This window comes from Phoca vitulina, unplaced genomic scaffold, assembly GCF_004348235.1.
Source record: "Phoca vitulina isolate PV1807 unplaced genomic scaffold, GSC_HSeal_1.0 scaffold14, whole genome shotgun sequence".
NCBI classification, from domain to species: domain Eukaryota; kingdom Metazoa; phylum Chordata; class Mammalia; order Carnivora; family Phocidae; genus Phoca; species Phoca vitulina.
This window is the reverse complement of record NW_022589717.1, coordinates 26,652,166-26,677,906: the sequence shown is the minus strand read 5'-3', so window position 1 is coordinate 26,677,906 and position 25,741 is coordinate 26,652,166. Positions and strand designations below refer to the sequence as shown.

Sequence of the window (25,741 nt, the reverse complement as noted above, 5' to 3'; positions counted from 1 at the left end):
GGTATTTCTCTTTTCTAAGTCATACTGGTAAAATGATTTAAAAGGGACGTTTTAGAATTCTGCATGGCAATAATTACAACACACTTAAGTATTTGTAATGAGTGATAAAAGGTAAATGTCACTATATATAATAATTACAAATTATGAAGATAAAGATTCCTACAAAAATGCTCAAAAGGTCAGAGTAGTAGTTATTTATGTTACCTGTTTTATTTCTAGTAAAGTGGGAAAATTCATTCAATTTTACTAGTAGTCAAGGAAGTGTAAATTGTTTATTCTTTTTTCAGAGCAATTTGGCAATATGTATCCATATTTAAAGTGTGTGTTTATTGACGTCTAGGAAGTTACCTCAAAAAATCAAGGAGTGGGGCGCCTGGGTGGCTCAGTCGGTTAAGTATCCAACTCTTGATCTCAGCTCAGATCTTGATCTCAGCTCAGATCTTGATCTCAGGGTCGTGAGTTCAAGCTCCTCATTGGACTCCATACTGGGGCATGGAGCCTACTTTAAAAAAAATCAAGGAGTGCACATAAATTTATGTAAGCAAATACAAAGCACTATTTATTATGGTAAAGAACTAGGAATGACTCAAGTGAATGTCCCTGGATCCTCATGATTAGAAGCAGATTATGATATACTTCTTTGGTAGGAATATTATGGAACAGGTGGAGAAGAAAAGAATCTAATCACCTGGTGCACAATTTTGTCTTTATTTTAATTCCAGTATAGTTAACATACAGGTTATATTAGTTTCAGGTGTACAATATAGTGATTTAACACTTCCATAATCACCCAGTGCTCATCATATGGTGCACAGTTTTGACTTGTCACAGTATTGATGATGAGCACTTGCATTATTTGATTAACATCTAACTGCCAATTTTCTATATGGTAAAGTTACTCTTTCCCTTTTGTAATTAATTAATAAGTGTTTTGTGGGAAGGTACTTTGAAATTATTTAAATATCCTGTTCCTCAGATTGTTAATTTATCATATCAGTATGGCCTTTTTGGCTTCCTGTTTTATTGGATGGGTTGTAGTTAGTTATTATCATTTATTTTTATGCTCAAAATGTCTCCAGTTTGGTTAGTGGTAGTCCCTTTGAGCTGGCTTCTGTGTTTTTGTGAATGATGGCCTATTATTCCTTGGGCATATCTTTGCTAGATTTCTAAAAAATACAACTAGATGTTTCAAGCTCATTGTGTACTTTTCTCCAATAGATCTTGAATTGGTCATTTCTCTCTCTTAGTGAAGAATAGTATTTAGAAGAAAGATTTGGACATGAGGTGTTAGGGTATTGTTGCTCCCAAGTCCTCTTGGTGTACAGAACTAGGAACTATATAGGGATATGTATTTGAATGAGGGTATATATTTCATATACACTTTTATATATTACCTGTATGAAGTGAAACCATGAATTCACACAAATGCTTAATTTCAAATCATTAACTTAAAGTTCTTTTTAGTTTTCTTTTATACTTAAATGCACTCCTCACATTGTTTGAGCTCCTATACTTTGCTCCTGGTCAGTGTAGCCCCCATCCTGATGCAAATGCTTTCCTTGATCTATTTAAGCTAATGGCTTGAGGCCTGACTAGCTTAAGGTTTGGAAAAGAGGGACTTTTTGCTCTTTAAAGCACAGTATTTTTATATTGTAGTCATAATGGGAAAACAACTGGTTTTACTTGTAACACAAGATTACAGATTCTCAGATGCAGATTCTCTTCTTGGCTAACTCTTTCCCTGCCTTCAGACTTTTGCTCATAGGTCACCTTCCCTAAGTCTCACCTTGACCACCATACCTAAAGATGCAACCAGCTTTCACTGACCCCCACCCCATGCTTCCATTTCCCCTCAGTCTTCTCTATTATTTCCCATAGCACAACCACCTTCTAGCTTCCAACTTATTTATTATGTTTATTATTTCTTGTCTGTCTTCCCCTACAAGGGCTGAACTTTTGTTTATATAAGCACTGATATATCCCAAGCATCCAGAACAATACCTAGTCTTCTATTTGTTCTCAAAAGATAATATTCAATAAATAAATGAGTGAATAAAGCTGCATGCTTGTTTCAGTCCTCGATGTTCACTCAGGAATCTGGTTTCTTTTAGGGTAACCATGCAAATTAAGAATAAGAAAACCTTGGGGCACCTGGGTGGCTCAGTCGGTTAAGTGTATAACTCTTGATTTCCACTCAGGTCATGATCTCAGGGTTGTGAGACCGAGCCCTGTGTCGGGGGTCTGTGCTGGGCATGGAACCTGCTTGGGATTCTCTCTCTCCCTTTCCCTCTACCCCTCCCCCAAACACCCCCCCCTTAAAAAAAATAAAAAGAACTCTATGCTTTTAAGCCCAGTTAAATTTACTGCCACATTTGGTGTCCTTTTGTAGTGAGGGGGGTGATGGAGATGATCTTCTGTGGCTTACACTTTTGGAATGGAGCTTAGAGGTTCATCTTCACTACAAGTAAATCATTATACTTACACAGTATGTTGAAATTATACAACTGTTTTTCCTCTAGGCGTCTAGTTTATGTGATCTTGAGGTTGTAGCCTGCCAAGATAAAGATTTTAAATAGTTAAACAGTTCTTCCTTACTTAGTCTTTTACCATATCTCGGATTTGAATCTGTTGCTTTCTTGATTTTATCCACTGTTTCCTCTTACAGTTAGGTGTCAACTCTGGCTGACTACAATTGTTCAGATGCCTTTGATTATAAAATGTGTTGATTTGAGAAATGCTACCATGTGGAAAAATGTGCATTTTATCCTGATGAAACAGGTTGTTTTGGAAAAGAATTCTTACTTAGAGATTTCTTTAATTCTGGTTCATTTAAAATAATCTGATGATTTTGTCTTTTCTCTGCCTGACTTCATCTAAAGTCTCTATCAATGTGCTCTAACCAAAGACTGCCAGGAATAAACCTTTGGCTGAATAAGTTAGTTTAGTGAGGAGAATGCACACAGTGGGGAAAATGTTAGAAATGATTTATTAGAGGGTTTGAGCTTGTATTAGGTGATTTTAGGGAGGGGTTAAGGAAGTGGGCCTTCCTTCTGAATTGGATACTGTTAGGAAGAATGGGTAATTCTATGATGAGATACCCTAATAAATCTCATCTAGAAGCATGGAAACCTAAAGCTATAATTTGTATGAAGTCAGTCATTCATACTAGGATTTAGGATGTTTGACCATCTTTGTTGTTTAGATGGAGTTCATGTTTTTGTCTGTTGGGACATGATTACATGGTGGTATTGTTTTGTGTTGATTCAGCATGATCACAGCATGGCTTTCTCTGATGTTGATGTTTTATGAAATTGTTATATTCAACAAGAGAACACCAAGACCTAGTTGTGGGTTCTAAGCCAGCTCCTAACAACACTAGGCCTAATCAGTATTACCAGGCCAGCTCCTGATGTCAGAGGCTGCTTCTCTACCTTCTCAACTGTTTCTAGCTTCTTTCTTTATGTATGCTAGATGAGCATTTCTTCTTTTATCTCTCCTTTATCTTTCTGTCCACACCACTTGTGTCCTTTTAGGTGCTTCCAGCATACCTATGCCTGAAGTTTTGAGAACAGATCCAAAACATCAGACCTCTGATAGTGCATATATTTCAGGATCTCTTTTGAGCCACTCTTCTCTTGTGTATCAGCTTTGCATATTCTTTGTTTCATTTGCTTCAGTATGTTTCCTGTCTTTTTTGGACTGCTCCTCTATAGAACTGTGATGGGATTTCAGTCTGTATTTACCCAAATACTAACTTGGCACCCATTTAAGATACTGCTTTCAGAAACTGAAAGTTTACTTACTGAATTACAGCTGCAAGCAAGATGTGCATGTCTCTTATACCTATAGTCTCCAGGTTGTAAGGATATCATCGCAGTTGGATTCCAGTGACTCTTACAGTCCCTGTGTCATAGAGGGACATTTGACACTGTATGTGTCTATTCTTTTTCTTCCTAATATTGGCCTTAGAAAAAGCAAATGGCTGTTCTGTTTCCTTAGGTCCTACTCCTAGCTTAAATTGAATGATGTTCTATCCCATATATCTTAATTCTTAAACAGGAACTTTATTTTTCCCCTTTCTTTTTTTTTTATTATGTTAATCACCATACATTACATCATTAGTTTTTGATGTAGTGTTCCATGATTCATTGTTTGCGTATAACACCCAGTGCTCCATTTAGTACATGCCCTCTTTAATACCCATCACCAGGCTAACCCATCCCCCCAGACCCTCCCCTCTAGAACCCTCAGTTTGTTTTTCAGAGTCCATAGTCTCTCATGGTTCATCTCTGCCTCCGATTCCCCCCTTCATTTTTCCCTTCCTGCTATCTTTGTCTTTTTTTTTTTTTTTTTTAACATATAATGTATTAATTGTTTCAGAGGTACAGGTCTGTGATTCAACAATCTTACACAATTCACAGCGCTCACCATAGCACATGCCCTCCCCAAAGTCTATCATACAGCCACCCCATCCCTCCCACCTCGCACCACTCCAGCAACCCTCAGTTTGTTTCCTGAGATTAAGTATTCCTCCTATCAGTGAGATCATATGATACATGTCTTTCTCTGATTGACTTATTTCGCTCAGCATAATACCTTCCAGTTCCATCCACGTCGTTGCAAATGGCAAGATTTCAATCCTTTTGATGGCTGCATAATATTCCATTGTATATATATGCCACATCTTCTTTATCCATTCATCTGTCGATGGACATCTTGGCTCTTTCCACAGTTTGGCTATTGTGGACATTGCTGCTATAAACATCGGGGCGCTGCACGTACCCCTTTGGATCCCTACATTTGTATCTTTGGGGTAAATACCCAGTAGTGCAGTTGCTGGGTTGTATGGTAGCTCAATTTTCAACTTTTTGAGGAACCTCCATACTGTTTTCCAGAGTGGCTGCACCAGCTTGCATTCCCATCAACAGTGTAGGAGGGTTCCCCTTTCTCTGCATCCCCCCCAACATCTGTCGTTTCCTGACTTGTTAATTTTAGCCATTCTGACTGGTGTGAGGTGGTATCTCATTGTGGTTTTGATTTGGATTTCCCTGATGCTGAGCGATGTTGAGCACTTTTTCATGTGTCTGTTGGCCCTTTGGATATCTTCTTTGGGAAAATGTCTGTTCATGTCTTCTGCCCATTTCTTGATTGGATCATTTGTTCTTTGGGTGTTGAGTTTGATAAGTTCTTTATAGATTTTGGATACTAGCCCTTTATCTGATATGTCATTTGCAAATATCTTCTCCCATTCTGTTGGTTGTCTTTTGGTTTTGTTGACTGTTTCCTTTGCTGTGCAAAAGCTTTTTATCTTGATGAAGTCCCAATAGTTCGTTTTTGCCCTTGCTTCCCTTGCCTTTGGCAATGTTTCTAGGAAGAAGTTGCTGCGGCTGAGGTCGAAGAGGTTGCTGCCTGTGTTCTCCTTTAGGATTTTGATGGACTCCTGTCTCACATTTAGGTCTTTCAACATTTTGAATCTATTTTTGTGTGTAGTGTAAGGAAATGGTCCAGTTTCATTCTTTGGCATGTGGCTGTCCAATTTTCCCAACACCATTTGTTGAAGAGAGTGTCTTTTTGCCATTGGACATTCTTTCCTGCTTTGTCGAAGATTAGTTGACCACAGAGTTGAGGGTCCATTTCTGGGCTCTCTATTCTGTTCCATTGATCTATGTGTCTGTTTTTGTGCCAGTACCATACTGTCTTGATGATGACAGTTTTATAATAGAGCTGGAAGTCTGGAATTGTGATGCCGCCAGCTTTGCTTTTCTTTTTCAATATTCCTCTGGCTATTCAGGGTCTTTTCTGGTTCCATACAAATTTTAGGATTATTTGTTCCATTTCTTTGAAAAAGTTGATGGTATTTTGATAGGGATTGCATTGAACGTATAGATTGCTCTAGGTAGCGTTGACATCTTCACAATATTTGTTCTTCCAATCCATGAGCATGGAACGTTTTTCCATTTCTTTGTGTCTTCCTCAATTTCTTTCATGAGTATTTTATAGTTTTCTGAGTACAGATCCTTTGCCTCTTTGGATAGATTTATTCCTAGGTATCTTACGGTTTTGGGTGCAGTTGTAAATGGGATCGACTCCTTAATTTCTCTTTCTTCTGTCTTGTTGTTGGTGTATAGGAATGCCACTGATTTCTGTGCATTGATTTTATATCCTGCCACTTTACTGAATTCCTGTATGAGTTCTAGCAGTTTTGGGGTGGAGTCTTTTGGGTTTTCCACATAAAGTATCATATCATCTGCAAAGAGTGAGAGTTTGACTTCTTCTTTGCCGATTTGGATGCCTTTTATTTCTTTTTGTTGTCTGATTGCTGTGGCTAGGACTTCTAGTACTATGTTGAATAGTAGTGGTGATAGTGGACATCCCTGCCGTGTTCCTGACCTTACTCAGTTTTTCCCCGTTGAGAATGATATTCGCTGTGGGTTTTTCATAGATGGCTTTTATGATATTGAGGTATGTACCCTCTATGCCTATAGTCTGAAGAGTTTTGATCAGGAAAGGATGCTGTACTTTGTCCAGTGCTTTTTCTGCATCTATTGAGAGGATCCTATGGTTCTTATTCTTTCTTTTCTTAATGTATTGTATCACATTGATTGATTTACGGATGTTGAACCAACCTTGCAGCCCAGGGATAAATCCCACTTGGTCGTGGTGAATAATCCTTTTAATGTACTGTTGGATCCTATTGGCTAGTATTTTGGTGAGAATTTTTGCATCCATGTTCATCAAGGTATTGGTCTGTAATTCTCCTTTTTGATGGGGTCTTTGTCTGGTTTTGGGATCAAGGTAATGGTGGCCTCATAAAACGAGTTTGGAAGTTTTCCTTCCATTTCTATTTTTTGGAACAGTTTCAGAAGAATAGGTATTAATTCTTCTTTAAATGTTTGGTAGAATTCCCTGGGAAGCCATCTGGCCCAGGGCTTTTGTTTGGTGGGAGATTTTTGATGACCTCTTCAATTTCCTTAGTGGTCTGTTCAGGTTTTCTGTTTCTTCCTGGTTCAGTTTTGGTAGTTGATACATCTCTAGGAATGCATCCATTTCTTCCAGGTTATCTAATTTGCTGGCGTATAGTTGCTCATAATATGTTCTTATAATTGTTTGTATTTCTTTGGTGTTGGTTGTGATCTGTCCTCTTTCATTCATGATTTTGTTGATTTGGGTCCTTTCTCTTTTCTTTTTGATAAGTCTGGCCAGGGGTTTATCAATCTTGTTAATTCTTTCAAAGAACCAGCTCCTAGTTTCGTTGATCTGTTCTACTGTTCTTTTGGTGTCTATTTCATTGATTTCTGCCCTGATCTTTATTATTTCTCTTCTCCTGCTGGGTTTAGGCTTTATTTGTTGTTCTTTCTCCAGCTCCTTTAGGCGTAGGGTTAGGTTGTGTCTTTGAGACCTTTCTTGTTTCTTGAGAAAGGCTTGTATTGCTATATACTTTCCTCTTAGGACTGCCTTTGCTGCATCTCAAAGATTTTGAACAGTTGTGTTTTCATTTTCATTGGTTTCCATGAATTTTTTTAATTCTTTTTTAATTTCCTGGTTGACCCATTCATTCTTTTTTTTTTTTTTTTAAGATTTTGTTTATTTATTTGACAGAGAGAGACACAGTGAGAGAGGGAACACAAGTGGGGGGAGTGGGAGAGGGAGAAGCAGGCTTCCCGTGGATCAGGGAGCCCGATGTGGGGCTCGATCCCAGGACCCTGGGATCATGACCTGAGCCGAAGGCAGACGCTTAACGACTGAGCCACCCAGGCGCCTCCGACCCATTCATTCTTTAGTAGGATGCCCTTTAGCCTCCCTGTATTTGAGTTCCTTCCGACTTTCCTCTTGTGATTGAGTTCTGGTTTCAAAGCATTGTGGTCTGAAAATATGCAAGGAATGATCCCAGTCTTTTGGTATCGTTTGAGACCTCATTTGTGACCTAGGTTGTGATCTCTTCTGGAGAATGTTCCATGGGCACTAGAGAAGAATGTATATTCTGTTGATTTGGTATGGAATGTTCTGAATATATCTGTGAAGTCCATTTGGTCCAGTGTGTCATTTAAAGTCTTTATTTCCTTGTTGATCTTTGCTTAGATGTTCTGTCCATTTCAGTGAGGGGGTATTAAAGTCCTCCACTATTAATTGTATTGTTGTCAATGTGTTTCTTTGCTTTTTTATTAATTGCCTTATATAATTGGCTGCTCCCATGTTAGGGGCATACATATTTACAACTGTTAGATCTTCTTGTCGGATAGACCCTTTAAGTAGGATATAGTGTCCTTCCTCATCTTTTATTATAGTCTTTGGTTTAAAATCTAATTTGTCTGATATAAGGATTGCCACCCCAGCTTTCTTTTGGTGTCCATTAGCATGGTAAATGGTTCCCCCCCCACTTTCAATCTGGGGGTGTCTTTGGGTCTAAAATGAGTCTCTTGCAGACAGCATATCGATGGGTCTTCTTTTTTAATCCAATCTGATAGCCTGTGTCTTTTGATGGGGCATTTAGCCCATTTCCATTCAGGGTAAGTATTGAAAGATATGAATTTAGTGCCATTGTATTGCCTGTCAGGTGACTGTTACTGTATATTGTCTGTGTTCCTTTCTGGTCTATGTTACTTTTAGGCTCTCTCTTTGCTTAGAGGACCCCTTTCAATATTTCTTGTAGGGCTGGTTTCATGTTTGCAAATTCCTTTAGTTTTTGTTTGTCCTGGAAGCTTTTTATCTCTCCTTCTATTTTCTGTGACAGCCTAGGTGGATATATATTCTTGGCTGCATATTTTTCTCATTTATTGCTCTGAATATATCCTGCCAGTCATTTCTGGCCTGCCAGGTCTCTGTGGATAGGTCTGTTGCCAGTCTAATGTTTCTATCATTGTAGGTTACAGATCTCTTCTCCCGAGTACTTTCAGGATTTTCTCTTTGTCTCTGAGACTCGAAGTTTTACTGTTAGATGTCAGGGTGTTGACTTATTTTTATTGATTTTGAGGTGGGTTCTCTGTGTCTCCTGGATTTTGATGCCTGTTTCTTTCCCCAAAATTAGGGAAGTTCTCTGCCATAATTTGCTCCAATATACCTTCTGCCCCTCTCTCTCTTTCTTCTTCTTCTAGGATCCCAGTTATTCTAATATTGTTTTGTCTTATGGTATCACTTATTTCTCGAATTCTGCCCTCTGATCCAGTAGTTGATTATCTCTCTTTTTTCAGCTTCTTTATTTTCCATCATTTGGTCTTCTATATCACTAATTCTCTCTTCTGCCCCATTTATCCTAGCAGTTAGAGCCTCCATTTTTGATTGCACCTCATTAATAGCCTTTTTGATTTCAACTTGGTAAGATTTTAGTTCTTTTATTTCTCCAGAAAGGGTTTCTTTAATATCTTCCATGCTCTTTTCAAGCCCAGCTAGTATCTTTAAAATCGTCATTCTGACAACTTACTAAATTCCATATTGATTAGGTCCCTGGCAGTCGGTACTGCCTCTTGTTCTTTTTTTTGAGGTGATTTTTTTCTGTCTTGTTATTTTGTCCAGAGGAGAATAGATGAATGAGAGAACAAAATGCTAACAGGGTAACAAAGACCCCAGAAAAATACACACTAACCAAATCAGAAGAGACCTGAAACCGGGGGAAAAGAAAGGGAAAGAAAGAAAAAAAAAAAAAAGAAAAAGAAAAAGATAAAGCAAACAAACAAGAGAATATGATCAGATATGATCAGGCTGGTGCATAGATCAGTGCCACACACTAGATTTTGGGCATATTTTGGTCTGTTAGAAGAAAGTGCCTCCCAAAATTTTAAAGGAAGAAAAGCTTATATATGTACAAAAATAAAGGTAAATACGAGGAAGGGATGGAATATGACTGTAAAGAAGAAAATTATAAAAGATTTTATAAAAGGAATTGATAAGATTAGAAGTTGGTTGAATAAAGAAAGAAGAGGATTAAAAAAAAAAAAAAAGAATGTGATCAGGCAGGAGACTAGAACAAAGCCGTACACTAGAGATTTAGGGTATATTTTGGTATGTTAGAAGAAAGTGTATCCCAAAATTTTAAAGAGAGAACAACATATATATATATATATAATATATATATATAATATATGTATATATTTTATATATAATATAATATATATATAATATATATAAAAATAAGCTTAACTACTATGAAGGGATAGAATGAAGGGATAGAATATGACTCTAAAAATGAAAAATAAAAAAGATTTTTAAAAAGGGGATTGATAAGATGTTGGTTGAAAAAGGGAAAAAGAAAAATTAAAAAAAAATTAAAAAAATTAACTTTGAAAGACTAAGGAATCATGGTAAAAAAGCCATGAATTCTATGTGCAGTATTCCCCTAGCGCTGGAGTTCTGCCATTCTCACTGATCGGTAAACTTGGTCTTGGCTGGCTGTTCTTGCTGATCTTCTGGGGCAAGGGCCTGTTGCCATGGTTCCCAAATGTCCTTGCCGGAGGTGGAATTGCCTCGCCCTTGCCAGACTGAGCTAAGTAATCTGCTCGGGTTTGCTCTCAGGAGCTTTTGCTCCCTGCAAGCTTTCCCTACAGCTTTGGAGGACGAGAGTGAAAATGGCGGCCTCCCAGTCTGCGCCCTGAGGAGCCGAGAACTTGGGGCCCTACTCCTCAGTGCGCCCCCAGAGAAAAGCAGTCACTCCCGTCTCCCCAGTCTCTGGCTGCACTCCGCGCTCACCCGGCCTGTGACCCAGCATTTCTATCTCTGGCTCACTACCCCGTGTGGAGTCTCCAAACCCAGCAGATCCCTGCGGTGCTTGGTGCACCGCTTCTTCCGGGGGAGGAAGGGGAGTCTCCCCGATCTGTCGCTTGTTGGGTCCCTGCTGGAGGAGCAGTGGCCGACTGTGCCACGGATCACGGTTTATGGCAACCCCGAGCTGAGAGCTCACTCCTTGGCTCCGTCTCTGCAGCCGGCTTCCCCAGTCCGATACCTGGGAGCTCAGCTGCACTCAGGCACCCCCGGTCTTTCTGTGACCCTGAGGGTCCTGAGACCACACTGTCCAGCGAGGTTTCCACCCCCTGCTTAGCCACTGGAGCGACGTCCCTCAGCGGAGCCAACTTCTAAAAGTTTCGATTTTGGGCTCCACGGCTCGATCACTTGCCAGAAGTGGCCAACGGAGGCCCTCTCCCCTGCTGTCTATCTTCCCAAATATCTCCTCGGATTCACTTCTCCGCACGTCCTACCTTCCCGAAAGTGGTCGCTTTTCTGTTCAGAGAGTTGCTGCTATTCTTTTCTTCGATCTCCTGTTGAGTTCGTAGGTGTTCAGAACGGTTTAATCCCTATCTAGCTGAATTCCTGGGACCAGACGAAATTTAGGTCTCCTACCCCTCCGCCATCTTGCTCCTCCCCTCCCTTTTCTTTCTTGAGCTTTTAGAACTCCTTAAGCCTCAGTAAATTATCCTACAAATTAGTCTTCTAGATTCACTCTTTCAAGACTTGTCATAATGTATGTTGTTTTTGTGCCTATCTGTTGTTTTACTCTTCCAGAGTTACTTTTCTGGTGATTATTTTTCTTTTGCCAAGTAAACAGTTATTTGTTGAAAACAAAGATGATAATTCTTGTATAGGATAAAAGAGTTTGAACATTTTGTAATATAAGAGGATGAATTGGCCATTCAACAAAACATACAAGAGTATTTAAGGGTATCTGGAAGTATTCATTGGAGAGTAAAATAAGATCACATGGTAGAAATTAATTTTACACAGTAGTTTGAACAGAGAGATGGACATAAAAAAGTAGGAAATAGAGAAGTATATACCAGGTGGTAAGATTGACCTGTAAAATATGGGAGATGGGAATGATTAAGGGAATAATTTCAGCTTAAAATTAACATAAATTGAGGACCTTCTTTTGTCAACTTCTCTAGGCTTAGAGAGAGATGAATGAAAAAGATGAGGTCTAGTAGATGAGTATAGTAGGAAGAAGGATATTTAAAAAATCAATTGAAATACAGTGTGACAAATAAACCAACAGGTTATGTTCTAATTACAGTGAGGATACAAATGAGGGAGTATAACTTCTATTTGAATCATTTAAGAAAGGTTTCTCAGGTATTTACTGGGTTATGTTTGTAAGGCTAGACTCAGAAGCAGTCAGGCTATAGCGTAAGTGACTGAATAAGGTCAGTTTTTATGGAAGTGGAGGTTTATGTGCTTGAGGCTAAATTTGGAATTAGCTCTTTATGCTTTTTGCTTCAATTTTAAAAAGTTTCTATTTGTAAATCTCTGTCGCCACTTGTTGGATAGAAGCATTCATGACTCCAGTTTAGTGAGTCAGAATTTAGTTTTCTGTATCCACTGCAGCTGATGGATCATAGGTTACTTGGTGTAAAAATCAAACTTGGTGTAATAATCAAACATGTTAAATGATTAAAGAAAGACCTCTTTAATTGATAGATTTTAATGTTATCCAAATTATAGTGGACATTTAAAAATGCATTGTAATGTTTTTTGTTGACATGGTATAAAGGTAGCTTCTTTGTTTGAACCTTTATCTAAAAACAGAAAATTCCTGTAAATGGTTATTTTCTTTTATAGGTGGTAGATCATCTAATGCAAAATTGCCCTCGGTGCCAACAGTTGGCTCGGTTCCACAAGACCAAGTTTCAAATATGAGGTATTAAAGCTATTAACTTGGATATTTGTGATTTATTTTGATGACTCTTTAAACTGTCTAGCTACAGTTCTTTTTTTCTTTTTTTAACTTTCTTTTGTCTATTTCTTTTTTTAAAAACATAAGTGACATTTAGAGGCTTGAATATTTTAGAAGTTCCTTTTTAAAGATTATGAGATGTAAAAGGTTTGTGAGAAGTGGCTATTGTGATTAATAAGTGCTGCATGCAAAACAAATATTTAATTACACAAGTAGTAACTTATGACTTAGGTTTCATATGATTATAAACTGGAAATTTAGAATTCATTGTTCGTTTTCTACAAAAATGCTGAAATAAGTTAAAGGCAGTCAACCAAAGCCACAGTGAAACTGAATAGTAGGTAGATTTTTACTGTCATTAACCTTTTTAAATTGGGAATATGCATTTCAAATTCTAAGTTGGAATGCTGTGAATATTTTCTACCACTAAAGCCTTCGTGGTCAGAGTTCTTGATCCTCCTTCCACAACTGGAAAATCCATAGCACTCTACAAATATAGACACTAGAGTGCTGTAAGTGTAATCTTGTAGTTGTGATACTATCCAGAGGTGAATCTCTATAAGTAGAGAGGAATAGTATTAAGGGTAGTACCTAGGACGAGATGCTATTTGGCAGAAGAAATTTCCATCAGCTTAACAGTTGACGGTTTCAGTAGCAACTCTTGTTGGTATTATGAAGTACTCCTTATGTGAATAAATAGGTAAGTAGTGGCTGTTTGTATATATGTTTCATTTATAAGTTAGGAACTAAAGCTGTGGATACCTCTGAATTTCCTGAAATGCAGGGAGCTTGTTTATTTTAACTCATTAAATATATATTTTTGTGTGTTTGTATATGTGTTTATGTGTGTATACATACATGTATATGTGCATATAGTCACAAAGACATATTAATATGTAAATTGAGATCATTATAAATGTGCCAGTAAAGTATACTAATTTCAAATGAGAAGTTGTTCAGATTGCTTTAGAAAAAAATTCTTAGAGGTAAAGATGTCAATGAAAAAAGAATATAAACTAATTCAGTTTATAAATATTTATGGAGTCTATGGTGTATGCTGCAGCTGAGAACTTAGAAATGAAGGCATAATTCTTGAACTGAAGGTGTTGATGGTTTATTAATAGACAAATTTTTTTCTCTTAAAGACTTTATTTGAGAGAGAGTGTGTGTACAGGTTGGGTTAGGGGCAGAGGGAGAGGGAGAAGCAGAGTCCCCTTAAAGCAAGGAGCCCAATGCAGGGCTCTATCCCAGGACCCTGGGATCATGACCTGAGCCGAAGGCTGATGCTTAAACTGACTGAGCCACTCAGGTGCCCCATGAATAGACAAATTTGATAAGGATTTGGTAGTTTTTTTAGGTCATAATGGTGTTAAAATCAAGTGCTCTCAACTGACCCATTAAGATTTCCAATAAGAGCTGATGCTTAGAGCGGTTGTTTATCAGATTGTTTGTCAGGACTGGGGGTGGTAGTATAGAACTTAATAATAAAGGGTATTCCAGCAGAAGAATGATATGTATAGCAATAATGAGTCTTTATGTAATTTTTAATTTCTCATGAATTTTACATTTCTGTGGAAACTCATTTTAAAAACTAAAAATTGTAAATTCTAATGAATAGTTCATATAGCATCTTTCCATTAGTATTACAGAGAAGCTTGAACATGCTTTGGAAAAGGCAGCTCCTCTTCTGCGAGAGATTTTTGTGGATTTTGCACCTTTTCTTTCTCGGACACTTTTGGGTAGTCATGGACAAGAACTGCTTATAGAAGGAACAAGTAAGTGATTTTTCTGTATGTCACTTTACATAAATATATATTTAAATTTATATTTAACTTTCAAGGTTAAATGGATAATATGAGATGCATGGAGTTTCATTGTTCAAGTATTTTCAGCCTTTGATAAGATTTCTTATGGAGTCTGTATTCTGAAAAATATGTCTCATCTAATATTCTAATCTGATTTGGATTTTTTAATCAGTGGTTTGGATGAAGCAGAAAAGTATGTACTGAACCAAAGAACTACGACTTAGACTTCTTTTTTTAAAGCATTAAAATGAACTATGAGAATGGAGAGTTGGAAAAATTAGTGTTGTAGTAATTAGTGGGCATTTACCTGGGATTTTACTTGAACTTAAGGTCTGTATAAACAGTAGTGTATTGCCACATATTAGGAAATGAGGAATGTGTTATTAGTCTTTATTAGTAGAATTCTGTTTTATAAATGAGTAGAAGTAACAGTAGTACTCTATCCTACTTATATCATACATAGATTCCTGGATCATTTATAGGTAGTATACTTTGAGATGGTGTCAAACTAGATAGCATGCAAAGTTGGTTGTTGAGTGGATTGGAAACCATTCTGTTTATGGAATGAATGAGAAGTATTTGGGCTTTTTTTTTTTTTTAATATGGGGCATTTGGCATGTAGTGAATATCTTCTAATATTAGAATGGGTGACACAGCCAAGTGCTATCTCTGACAGCAGATATCAGTTCAACAGAGAATAGCTTTTCAAACAATTCTAGTTAAGAGCTTAATAGACTGACTTCAAAATACCAATCTTCATCCTTATAACTAGAATTTTTTAAGGATAAGCTAGAGGACTTTCATCAGTAATAATATAAAATTGATTATTTAGAAGTGTTTGGACTAGAAGTTTGCTAAATCTGGCTTGTCTTTGTCCTTGGTTGATAGTTTACGATAAAACACTTTGATTCTCCTAAAGCTGAAAAATCATGGGAAAATGTAATTTTCTGACTCTGGTGTCTTTAAATATCAGTTTACAGCTTTAGTTATAAATTTTTGTTGAGTAAGATGATCTCTTGAGGAATTTCTTAAAACTTGTAAGAAACCACCTTTTTCTTTTAAAGATTTTATTCATTTATTTGACAGAGAGAGAGAGAGACAGCGGGAGAGGGAACACAAGCAGGGGGAGTGGGAGAGGGAGAAGCATGTTTCCCGCGAAGCAGGGAGCCCAATGCGGGGCTCGATCCCAGGACCCTGCGATCATGACCCGAGCTGAAGGCAGACGCTTGACAACTGAGCCACTCAGGCGCCCCAAAAAACCACTCTTTTTGTACAAATAAGAATATGGAAATGCAAGGTAGAGGTAGTTTAATAGTTTATGATACTCTTTTATCTTAGCATTAATTGAGGGATATCAACACTTTGTAAGAATAAGCTTTAGCTGAAATAGGAATTTCATTATCATCTGTGCTATACATGTATATGGATTTGGTGATGAGTGATCTCATTTCCACAGGGGGGAAAAAGTAGCATTGAATTTATTTGAAAAAGTTCAGGTTTTAGAAATATTTAATTAATTTGGGGTAGAAATTTACTTTATCTGCTGAAGGATATAATTTATTCAACCATGCATGGACTATTTGATCTAATGAAGTAATAAAATTTGAAAGATAATTAATTGAAAAATTGAAGGACTAATTTATACTTCACATGTTAAATGTTTATTTTTTAAAGTGGTGTGACGACTTATGAGCTATATTTCATTATTGTAAAATGAATTATTAATTACAGCTTTTCGGTGTAGCAAGACATTGTTGCTTTTTAGTTGGTCTTTGAATTTTATAGTAGATCCAACAAGATACTCAGAAGTACTGAACTTGCCAATTCTAGATCTCTGAACAAAATTTAATTTAGAATCAGTTTCTTAGTAAGTTCTGCTAAACTGATAACAAGGAATATGATGCACTCTTGCTTACCTATAAACCTGAGCAGTACCTACTCATTGGACTGTATTCATAACGTTAGCAAAAGAAATCTAGAAGTTTTATGCATCTTATGTGTGTATTTTAAGTTGTGATAAATGTTTTGGGTGGTGGTTTTTGTGCATTGTAAAAAAGTTTTGAGTAGAAGTGTTAGCAGCATGGTACTGTACAAAAAGCACTAGTCTCAAAGACAGGAGACCTTGGTTTTAATCCTGCCTTTGTCAGTCACTAGTTGTATGACCAGACACTGGAGAAGTTTATTACTTCTACATTTTTTAAAATTTTAACTTTTTTTATTATGTTCAGTTAACCACTGTATAGTACTATAGTACTATAATAGTGTTCAGTGATTCATTAGTTGCGTATAACACCCAGTGCTCATCACAACACGTGCACTCCTTAATACCCATCACCCGGTTACCCCATCCCCCCACCCCCCTCCCCTCTGAAACCTCAGTTTGTTTCCCTGGGTCCATAGTCTCTCATGGTTCATCTTAAATGATTTTTTTAATTTAAAATATTTTAAATGTTAAATATTTACGGAGTAGAAAATAAAATAACCATGAACTTATTACCAACTCCCAAACCATCTTTGTTTTGCTATAATTGTTATTATCTACCTCCCTTTATTTTGCTTTAGTACTTAAAACAGTTCTAGACATTATGTCGTTTTACCCTTAAATAATTAATAATCCATGTAAAAAGGATATTTTCTTACACAATCATAACTGCTGTGATTACACCTAATATTGATAATAATTCTATGTCATATAATACTCAGTTCATATTCATCTTTATTTAGATGTCTTTTTATAAATCATTTTCTTCTAATTAATATACAAACAAAATCAATTTACTGCATTTGGTTATACTATTAATATCAAATAGTTTCTCTGTTTTTTCCCCTCTGTTTTCATGCTTTTGGCTTGTTGAAGAAATCTGGTTGGTTGTTCTGTAGAATGTTACATATTTTGGCACTCTGTGGCCATTGTTTCCTGATGGTTTTAATGGTTTCTCTGTCCTGTATATTTTCTGATGGCTTGCGATTAGATTTAAAAGTTTAGTTAGAAGTAACACTTCCTGTTACATCTTGCCTAGAACCACATATTTTCTGATTGTCTTAACTTTAGTGATATTAACCCTCTTTTTCAACCTTTCATAAGGATTGATATTTTATGACTTTTTTTTTTAAGATTTTATTTATTTATTAGAGAGAGAGAGAGCACAAGCAAGGAGAGGGGCAGAGAGAGGGGGAGAAACAAACTCTCTGCTAAGCAGGGAGCCCGACTTGGGGCTTGATCCCAGGATCCTGAGATCATGACCTGAGCCGAAGGTAGCCACTTAACCGACCAAGCCACCCAGGTGCCCCTAATTTTGTTTTTTTAAAGAGGTCTTTCAAAAACAAAGAGAAAATTACTTAAAAAATAAAATTTATTCTATCTTACAATACCATATGTAAGTTCATTGGACATGTTTTTATAAATCTAGGATTCATTATGGGGTCTTTGTGATCTTAATTTTCCTATACCTTAAAACATTTTACTATCTCGCCATTATTCATCAGTTATTCCTACTATAGTAAGGACTATAAAATAATGAGAAGACAAGAATACTGGAATTACCCCTAGAAAATAAATCCTCACTTTTGGCTCACCCTCTGTTTACTGCATTTCCCAAAGTACTGGATCATATTTTAAGAAGATAGAAATTTGTTTTCTCAGTGGGAACAAAAACTGGTATTTGGGGAGGGCAAAGATATTTTAGGTATCATATGGTTTCTGACCCTCCAATGAGCCACAGTACATCTATATAGTATATCTTTAGTATTAAAATTTCATGGGGGTACAATTAAGAAAGAAATGGTCTGAAATGGCTTCCTAGTGGGGAGCAATAATGAAAAAAAAAAGATTGAGAAATACTGGTGTAATCGATGTAAAAGAAATTTGTGGACACCATTTTGTGGTCTTATTTTCAGCTTTCGCTGAATTTAATTAAGAATTCAGAATTGTTCATTTTCTGCCCTTAATGATAAGGTGAAAAAATTGATAGAAGAAGACATTTTATAATTATTAGACCATCTGAGGATGAATTTAAAAAGACGGAGCGAGCAGCACTCAGAAATTTTTATCAAACTCAAGAATTCATTAGTGCATAGTATATTTCTGTGGACAAAAAGGAAATTGGTTTTCTTAGTATGTCATTCAATAGAAAGGACTTCTTTGTACAAAATTTATGCAATGTTTTCTGACAAGACCATGGAACATCTTATTTTGCTAAAAAGGTGCGTGACAGTGTTCTTCCATGGTTTTGATAGTTCCACACCACAATTTACTTGGCACAGTTTCTAAGTGAATAAAAAAGGCAGGTGTATTACATGAAAATGATTGGAAGGAAAAGCTCATGTAGAAATGAAAAAAATCAGTGGATTGATCATTCTAAATGGTGTTTGAAAGTCTAAAGAAGAAAATATAATTCTGGATCAAAGAAGGTGGCGGTCTTCAACAAAGTTTTTGAATGATTCAGTTTTTCCAAAGTACTGCATTTGATGATGTAAGTTCAAGAAAAAGGACCAGAATTAATGATAAGCTGGAACCTATTAGAGGTTTATTTGAAATTTGGAATTAGTATTTACAAGGTGGATATCGTGTTTATAGATTGGTGAGGAGTAGTTAGTTGTATTCAAAGGGCATTGCTCATATAGGATATATACAAATACCTTTACTTTTTTTTTTTTAAAGATTTTATTTATTTTGTGGGGGGTGGAGAGAGAGAGAGAGCGCGTGCGCATGAACGGGAGTAGGGAGGGGCAGAGAGAGAAGCAGACTCCCTGCTGAGCAGGGAGCCCCATGTGGGACTCGATCCCAGGACCCTGGGATCATGACCTGAGCCGAAGGCAGCTGCTTAACCACTGAGCCACGAAGGCACCCTATACAAATACCTTTAAAACCAGAAAAATACAGAATAAGAATTTGAGTTGATTTTGCTTAAATTATTATTAAAACTTCTAATAATGTTTGTAATCATCTCTTTTTATATAAACGAAGTTGACTTAAAATACGTATTTTTAAAAAGACTTACATATGGCAAATGGTCATGACTGTTTTTCATGGTCTACTTGAAAGCTTAGACAGATCAATGGGTTCAGATGTTATGTTGCCAGCTTAATATCTGGTAAGACATTTAATATTTCTGAATTTAGCAATAAGGAAAAGCACTGATAATGGAGGTGGGGTAAATAGTCTTGGGTGAAGAAATTATAGTCGTCTTTGGTTATGAAACTCCAGAAGAGTATAAAACTCTTGGCTTTGGTATCCTGAGTTTGTCTTTTTTGAAGAGACTAAAATTGCATATCTTTGAAAAACGAACCAAAAATAGAACCAAGCAAAATAACCCTACCATTGTTCTGAGAGTCTTTTAGGGAAGTTGGATTAGGAGCCCACAGATCTCTGAGGCTACAGTACCTTGTTTGCTTTCTGCTAACTGGGGCAATAATAGGATGTGTGTGTGTATAAATGAAAATACTTCTGCAGCAACTTAGAACTCCACTATTGTTTAAGGCCTTCCTTTGGATAATTCTTGGAGTCTGAAGACAGATTTATTGGTTTATAATTCATTTCTTCCTTTTTCATATGTCACCCAAGGGCAAGAGAGAGAGAGAGAGAAAGAGAGAGAGAGATGATTAAGTTGTGCAGCCTGATACCAAGTCCTTTCTTGGTGATACTTCTTATTTGTTGGTGCCCAAGGTTATATATTTTTGTTTACAGTATTAATGCCCTTTAGACAGGGAGCTTATTATTAGAGATCTAATATAAGGTCTTTTTTGTCCCCTAAAGCCCTTTCTCTTTTAAAATTTAATATACCATCCGCCTTGGCCCTTCTCCCCATCCTTCACAAATCTACAAAACCCCATTCCAAAAAACACATAAATTGTTCTAATCAAACTATGAAATGTTACTTATTTTACCATCACTGAACACTCAACTCATTGATCATTGAGTTCTAACTTTGGATGGCCCAAGGCCTTTTTTATCATTATTGGTCTTTTTCTGAGTGGATAAAAAAGGCTGAGCAAGATCAGAGCCCAAATGTTTTGCCATTAAAGGAAAGTTGGTAGGAATTCTGGTTTCTTTAGAATAGAGCAGTTAGGAATAATGGCCTACGTGAAGAAAGATATGAGTTTACTTTTTGGAAGTTGAAGTATATGGAACTTCCTGGTTGTTTACATTTTATGTAAAGTGACAAGGTTTCAGACCAGCAGAGGGCTACACCAGCAATGAGATGGACTATTGCTATGCCCTTCCTTTTGGCCTTGGTAGTAGCCTGCAGAGCTATGCCCATTTCAGCTCTATAGAAACCATAATTTAGTCTAAGTTAATGACCTGCTTTCTTAATGCAACATGTATATACTCTGTAGCTAATTTTTATGCTGGTGCTGACACTATTATCATCATTATTTCTATGTTATACATTTTTTCAGACATTGAGAAACATGGTTCTTTTCTCAAAAGTGAAGGGGGGGGAGCAACCTATTTAACGTGAATGCTATTTTTAAAGCTACAGAATGGCAGTGTGTGCCATCAGTAGGTATGAGGCCCCATGACTAAAAGAGATAAGGAAAAAGAACTACAGAGCGAGAACATTAAAGAAAGATTAGGAAGGGATGGGATGCCTGCAAGAGCTTTCATGGGAATAAAGAAAGAAGATAATTGTGTAGCGCATATGAGGGGCCACAAGGAATTATTTTAGTTGTTACACCCTGGATTCTAAACTTGTGTTTGCTTAGAAAAATATAGAATGAAAAATTACAATTTTTCTGATTATTAGTAATGTAATTTAGTGCTTTTAATTATGGGCATTGCTTTTTTAACATACTGGTTATGAAGTGTTCTTTGAATGAACTTTTATAGATTTTGTTGGTAACATTTAGGAAGTCTTTAGATATGTATTAATTGTTTAGAAGTTCCTTCCCGAGATATTTTTGGTGAACGCAAATGAAACAGAGAAAATGTAAATGAATTTATTTATAAGAAATCAAGAATATATAACAGAACGCTTGCACTTCTGTTAAGGTTTAGTGTGAGGTCACAGGTCAAGGTACTAATAAGAGTGTTTGGGATGTCTGCTGCCATGAAACAAAATGGAAACTTGATTGATAGCTAGAGGGTTGAAGGGAGAGAGTGTGGTGGAGAAAGCAAAGGTCAGGGAGCCATTTCCCTTCTCTGCATGTATAACAATCAACTCTCTCCAAAACAAAATGTAGATGATATTGATCAATATGGCATATGTTGTGCACATTTCTAAGTATTGTGAAATGTCATTATATATGGAGTTCTAATGTTTTGGTAGATTGAATACTGAAATGAAATAGTTTACAAATAAAATTGTGGTAGTTTTGATACCAAGTTTAAAGTAATTACGCAGTACCTTGTTTACTCATATGATCAAATGTGTGTGGGTTTGGTTCTTAGCAAGATGTTAAATTTTGTTTTAAAAACCAATTTGGATAAAGTTGTATAACAAATCCCTCATATTTGTTTTTTACTTTTGTAATTTTTCTTTTAAATTCTCTTCAAAATAGGTCTGGTTTGCATGAAGTCTAGTAGTTCGGTTGTGGAATTGGTTATGCTACTGTGTTCTCAGGTGAGTAACAGGAATAAATGTTGGATTAAAAGTAAATTCTTGCATGAATTTATTTTACAAGGAAGTTATAATTGTTTTAGTAGAAATTTTTGCTATAATAGAGTTTAAGTTTGCAGTTTTAAAATAATTTTATTTGTATTGCAAAAGGATTACTTCTTTGATACTAGCAGATAATTTTGTAGTGAGTGCTGAGAGGGAACAGAAGAATGAGAAACAGGTTTTTAGAATCACATTAAAAAATGTCTAGAGCAAATGATTTGAGGTGGCTAAATTTCTTTGCTGCATATATTAAGGTTATAGAAACAGATTTATTTCTGTACCTTGTGGAGTGCCACTCTGACTCCCCTAGGAATAATGGATTTACTTCCCTTTTGTGTAGAGGTTATAAAATGAGTGATAAATAATTTTGAGTTCTTGTCATTGCTAATTATTTTTGACATACAGAGTAGATTTGGGAAAACATCAACAAAAATATGGCAGCCATCATAATAAGATGTAGTAAATAAATTCCTAAAGCAAAATTGCTTTCAGTGTTCAGAAATTTTATACCTCATGTGGTAAACTTTAATGAGTTTTAGAAAACTTACATAAAAATCATGTATCTTTTAATGGTTTTTCTTTTCTGTTTTGCAATTAAACAGATGAATGTTTTTATTGAGAGTTTTCTTTGTAGTCTTTTAAAAATGATATCTTGCTGGTAGTAAATTCCCCTACTTAAAACTTTAAAATAGCCTTTTTTAATAGGAAGGGTATTGGTCTAGAGGTCAAGGGTTCTGACCCATTTCAAAACCTTTGACCTTCATTTACAACTCTTGTGGTTTACTTGCCTGACGAATAAGGATAATGCAAAATTAATGTTTCTTTGCATCGATTTATTCATTTTAGCACCTATATTGCCAAATTTATTTAGACTGTGCTGATGGACATTTCATGAATACAAATTAAAGAATCATAGAAGGTGTGAAAAATCAATACTATGCATTGTCAATAAAATGCAATAAGAACAATTACTTCTAGAGATTACATCTAATGGATTTTTATAATGAACTTGTGAGGACTAGTTATGTTTCTAGTGAGCTTATTATTCTTAGATTTAGCAAGAATCATGTTTTTATAATTTAATCATCTCCTTTAGAAAACTCCATTCCTTTAAAAAGCTTAATGTAGAAAATTTTTCATTAATTAATCTGATTTGAAATAATTGCTTGTTTATTTCTTGGATCTAAATTACCATATGCCATTCTTAAACCAATACAAAATTACCCTTACTTTTAAGAAGCATTTGCTTACCATTTTGGATGTTTCTTCACAGAGTATGAAATTGTTTATACTGATACAATCGTTTCATAGGTGAATTTTGATAACAAAGTTCCACTTTTTAGTTTAGAAGAATTGAATATATTCTTGATACATCAAAGTGGTTTCAGATAGTGTATTACATAGCTGAATGTTAGAAGCTAAAAAGATGAAGAATGACATGTTTTAATGCACCTATTTATCACGTATGTCAAAGTGCTGTTTAATACTAATCCAATCAAATAGGATATGAAGATCACTTAGTAGAGTAAGTTGCAAAAGTCAGATATTCTCAAGATTTTTGTGTGAATAAAATCAAATACATTATTGGTTATTTGAAGTCCTTACCATTTTTTATGAGTTCTTCAAAAGTTCCATGGCATCTCTGTAAGATGTAGCACAGTGTGAAAAATGATGTGAAAAATGAAGCCAGAATTAGCTCCAGATGTATACAGATTGTTCCGGGGTGATAATTACATTTTTCACTTTGAATTTTCCTAATTCAAAGAGGTCAGATTGGCAATCACAAAAGTGATTTATTTTGTTAAGAAGTGAACTGTCTTTTTCTACATGAAAGCTTAAGAGATATGAAATTGAATTTGAAGTCGACATTTTGCAGATACTGGGTGGGGATGACCTGAGTTTGATTGATAATTTTTTTTAGTCTGAGATAGGGTGGGAAGTGAAAAGCTAGCATATTGCTAAAATTTTAATTAATTTTTTAAGGGGAGATGGAGAGGATTAAATGCCAAAGATCGAAAGATCAGGTCAAAAACTCCTTTTTAATCACATAAATAATGGGATATGCTTATGAACTTAACATCTGCAAATTTGATTTAAAACTTTACAAATTAGTTGGTGTTAATTTCATGACAGTCAGCCATGTTCTGATTATTTTCTTTGAATCCATTCAGAACTTACTTTCTTTTTCATTCTTTTTAACAAGGTGTTTAAATTAGCCACATTTTATTACAAAAGAAAGATTAGGGCCTAAATTTAAGAAATGTGGAAATGATCACATTTGGTTTGCTGTCATTAAAACTAAACAGATCACTATATATTTTCTTGAAGCTTCAACTAAGATTGTATTTTTCAGTATTCACTTATTCATTATTAGGTTGATTAGACACCATTTCATATTTTATCTCATTTACATTTTAACATTGTTAAGGTAAAAATCCTGTTATTTAGAGTAGAAAAGCTTTCTTTACATACTCAGCATTACATTTTTGAGTAAAGTTAAATACTGAAGATTTATTAAATTAGGTTTATTCATATATTGAATCCCATGTAAAATAAATCAAGAGCTTCTTAAACTTCAAAGCTTGATTTAATTTTTTTTTACTTCTTTAAAATAAGATTGTATACATTCTTCAGGAAACTGTGTACTCTCTGATGTGTAGAAAAAAATTGAACAAACTCTCATTTATACTTCAGATTTAGTTTTTCACAAGCATGTAACTTATTTGTGTCTAGTATTTGTTGTATATGTGTATAAACCCTGTAGAAATCTATATGAATTTAAAGGAAATGCTAAATATTTCAAGTAATATTATTCTAGCATTGTGTAAAGTGTTTGTATCATGCTCATTTGACATTAATATCATTTTTGAAAGAATTGACATTGCATTCAAGGCCACTTTATAAAAGCGTTGCTTTGCTCATCCTAATTCAGTCTGACATACATTCCAATAACACTACCTCCCTTCTTGGGTTTAAAGCTAAATTTATGACTGTGCATTGTGAAGTGCATCATTTAAAAATGGTTTCAACCCAAAACATCTAATAAATAAATAATGTGTATGGCTACTCAGTAGTAGACTTTCTAGACTAGAAATCATTCCATCGGATACTCAACAGTCCACTATCGGAGAGGGCTGTCAGATAAATCTTATGGTAGCTGCATTCATGTCCTGTAAATCACATATTATTGTCTGAGCCTTCTGCCAGGTCATCTATTCTTTCCCCATTTATCAGAAATGCATAGAGTATATAGAAAAACTAGAAGCACCATGTAGTCTGGCCTAGCATCCTGTCCGAGTAATTAATTAGCAGCAAAACTTAATTTAAAATACTGTTAGTCTGATTTTTCTTTAAAAAATTTTTTATCAAAATATGTAGATTGTTCCTATTTTGGAATTTTTTTTTTTTTTTTTACATGAAGGTTATGAGATAAGGTTTGGTCATTTTAGATTCAGGTGTGTCTTTCTATACCCCTGAATTATTAATTTAAAAATTAGAATAAGAACCAGATGCGGGACGCCTGGGTGGCTCAGTCGGTTAAGCGGCTGCCTTCGGCCCAGGTCATGATCCCAGGGTTCTGGGATCGAGTCCCACATCGGGCTCCTTGCTCAGCAGGGAGCCTGCTTCTCCCTCTCTCTCCCTCTGCTTGTGCTCTCTCTGTCAAATAAATAAAATCTTAA

General features: G+C 35.7%; 1 protein-coding gene across 6 annotated transcripts in view; it reads left to right on the top strand.

The window, feature by feature from the left end:
- LRBA (LPS responsive beige-like anchor protein) overlaps positions 1–25,741 on the top strand; it is a 758,742-nt gene that overhangs the window by 227,414 nt on the left and 505,587 nt on the right. For all 6 annotated transcript variants that reach the window (XM_032412965.1, XM_032412964.1, XM_032412967.1 and 3 more), the window contains 3 exons: positions 12,541–12,619; positions 14,297–14,430; positions 21,961–22,022. In XM_032412965.1, the coding sequence (XP_032268856.1) occupies positions 12,541–12,619; positions 14,297–14,430; positions 21,961–22,022 (275 nt within the window). The remainder of the gene's footprint in view (positions 1–12,540; positions 12,620–14,296; positions 14,431–21,960; positions 22,023–25,741) is intronic.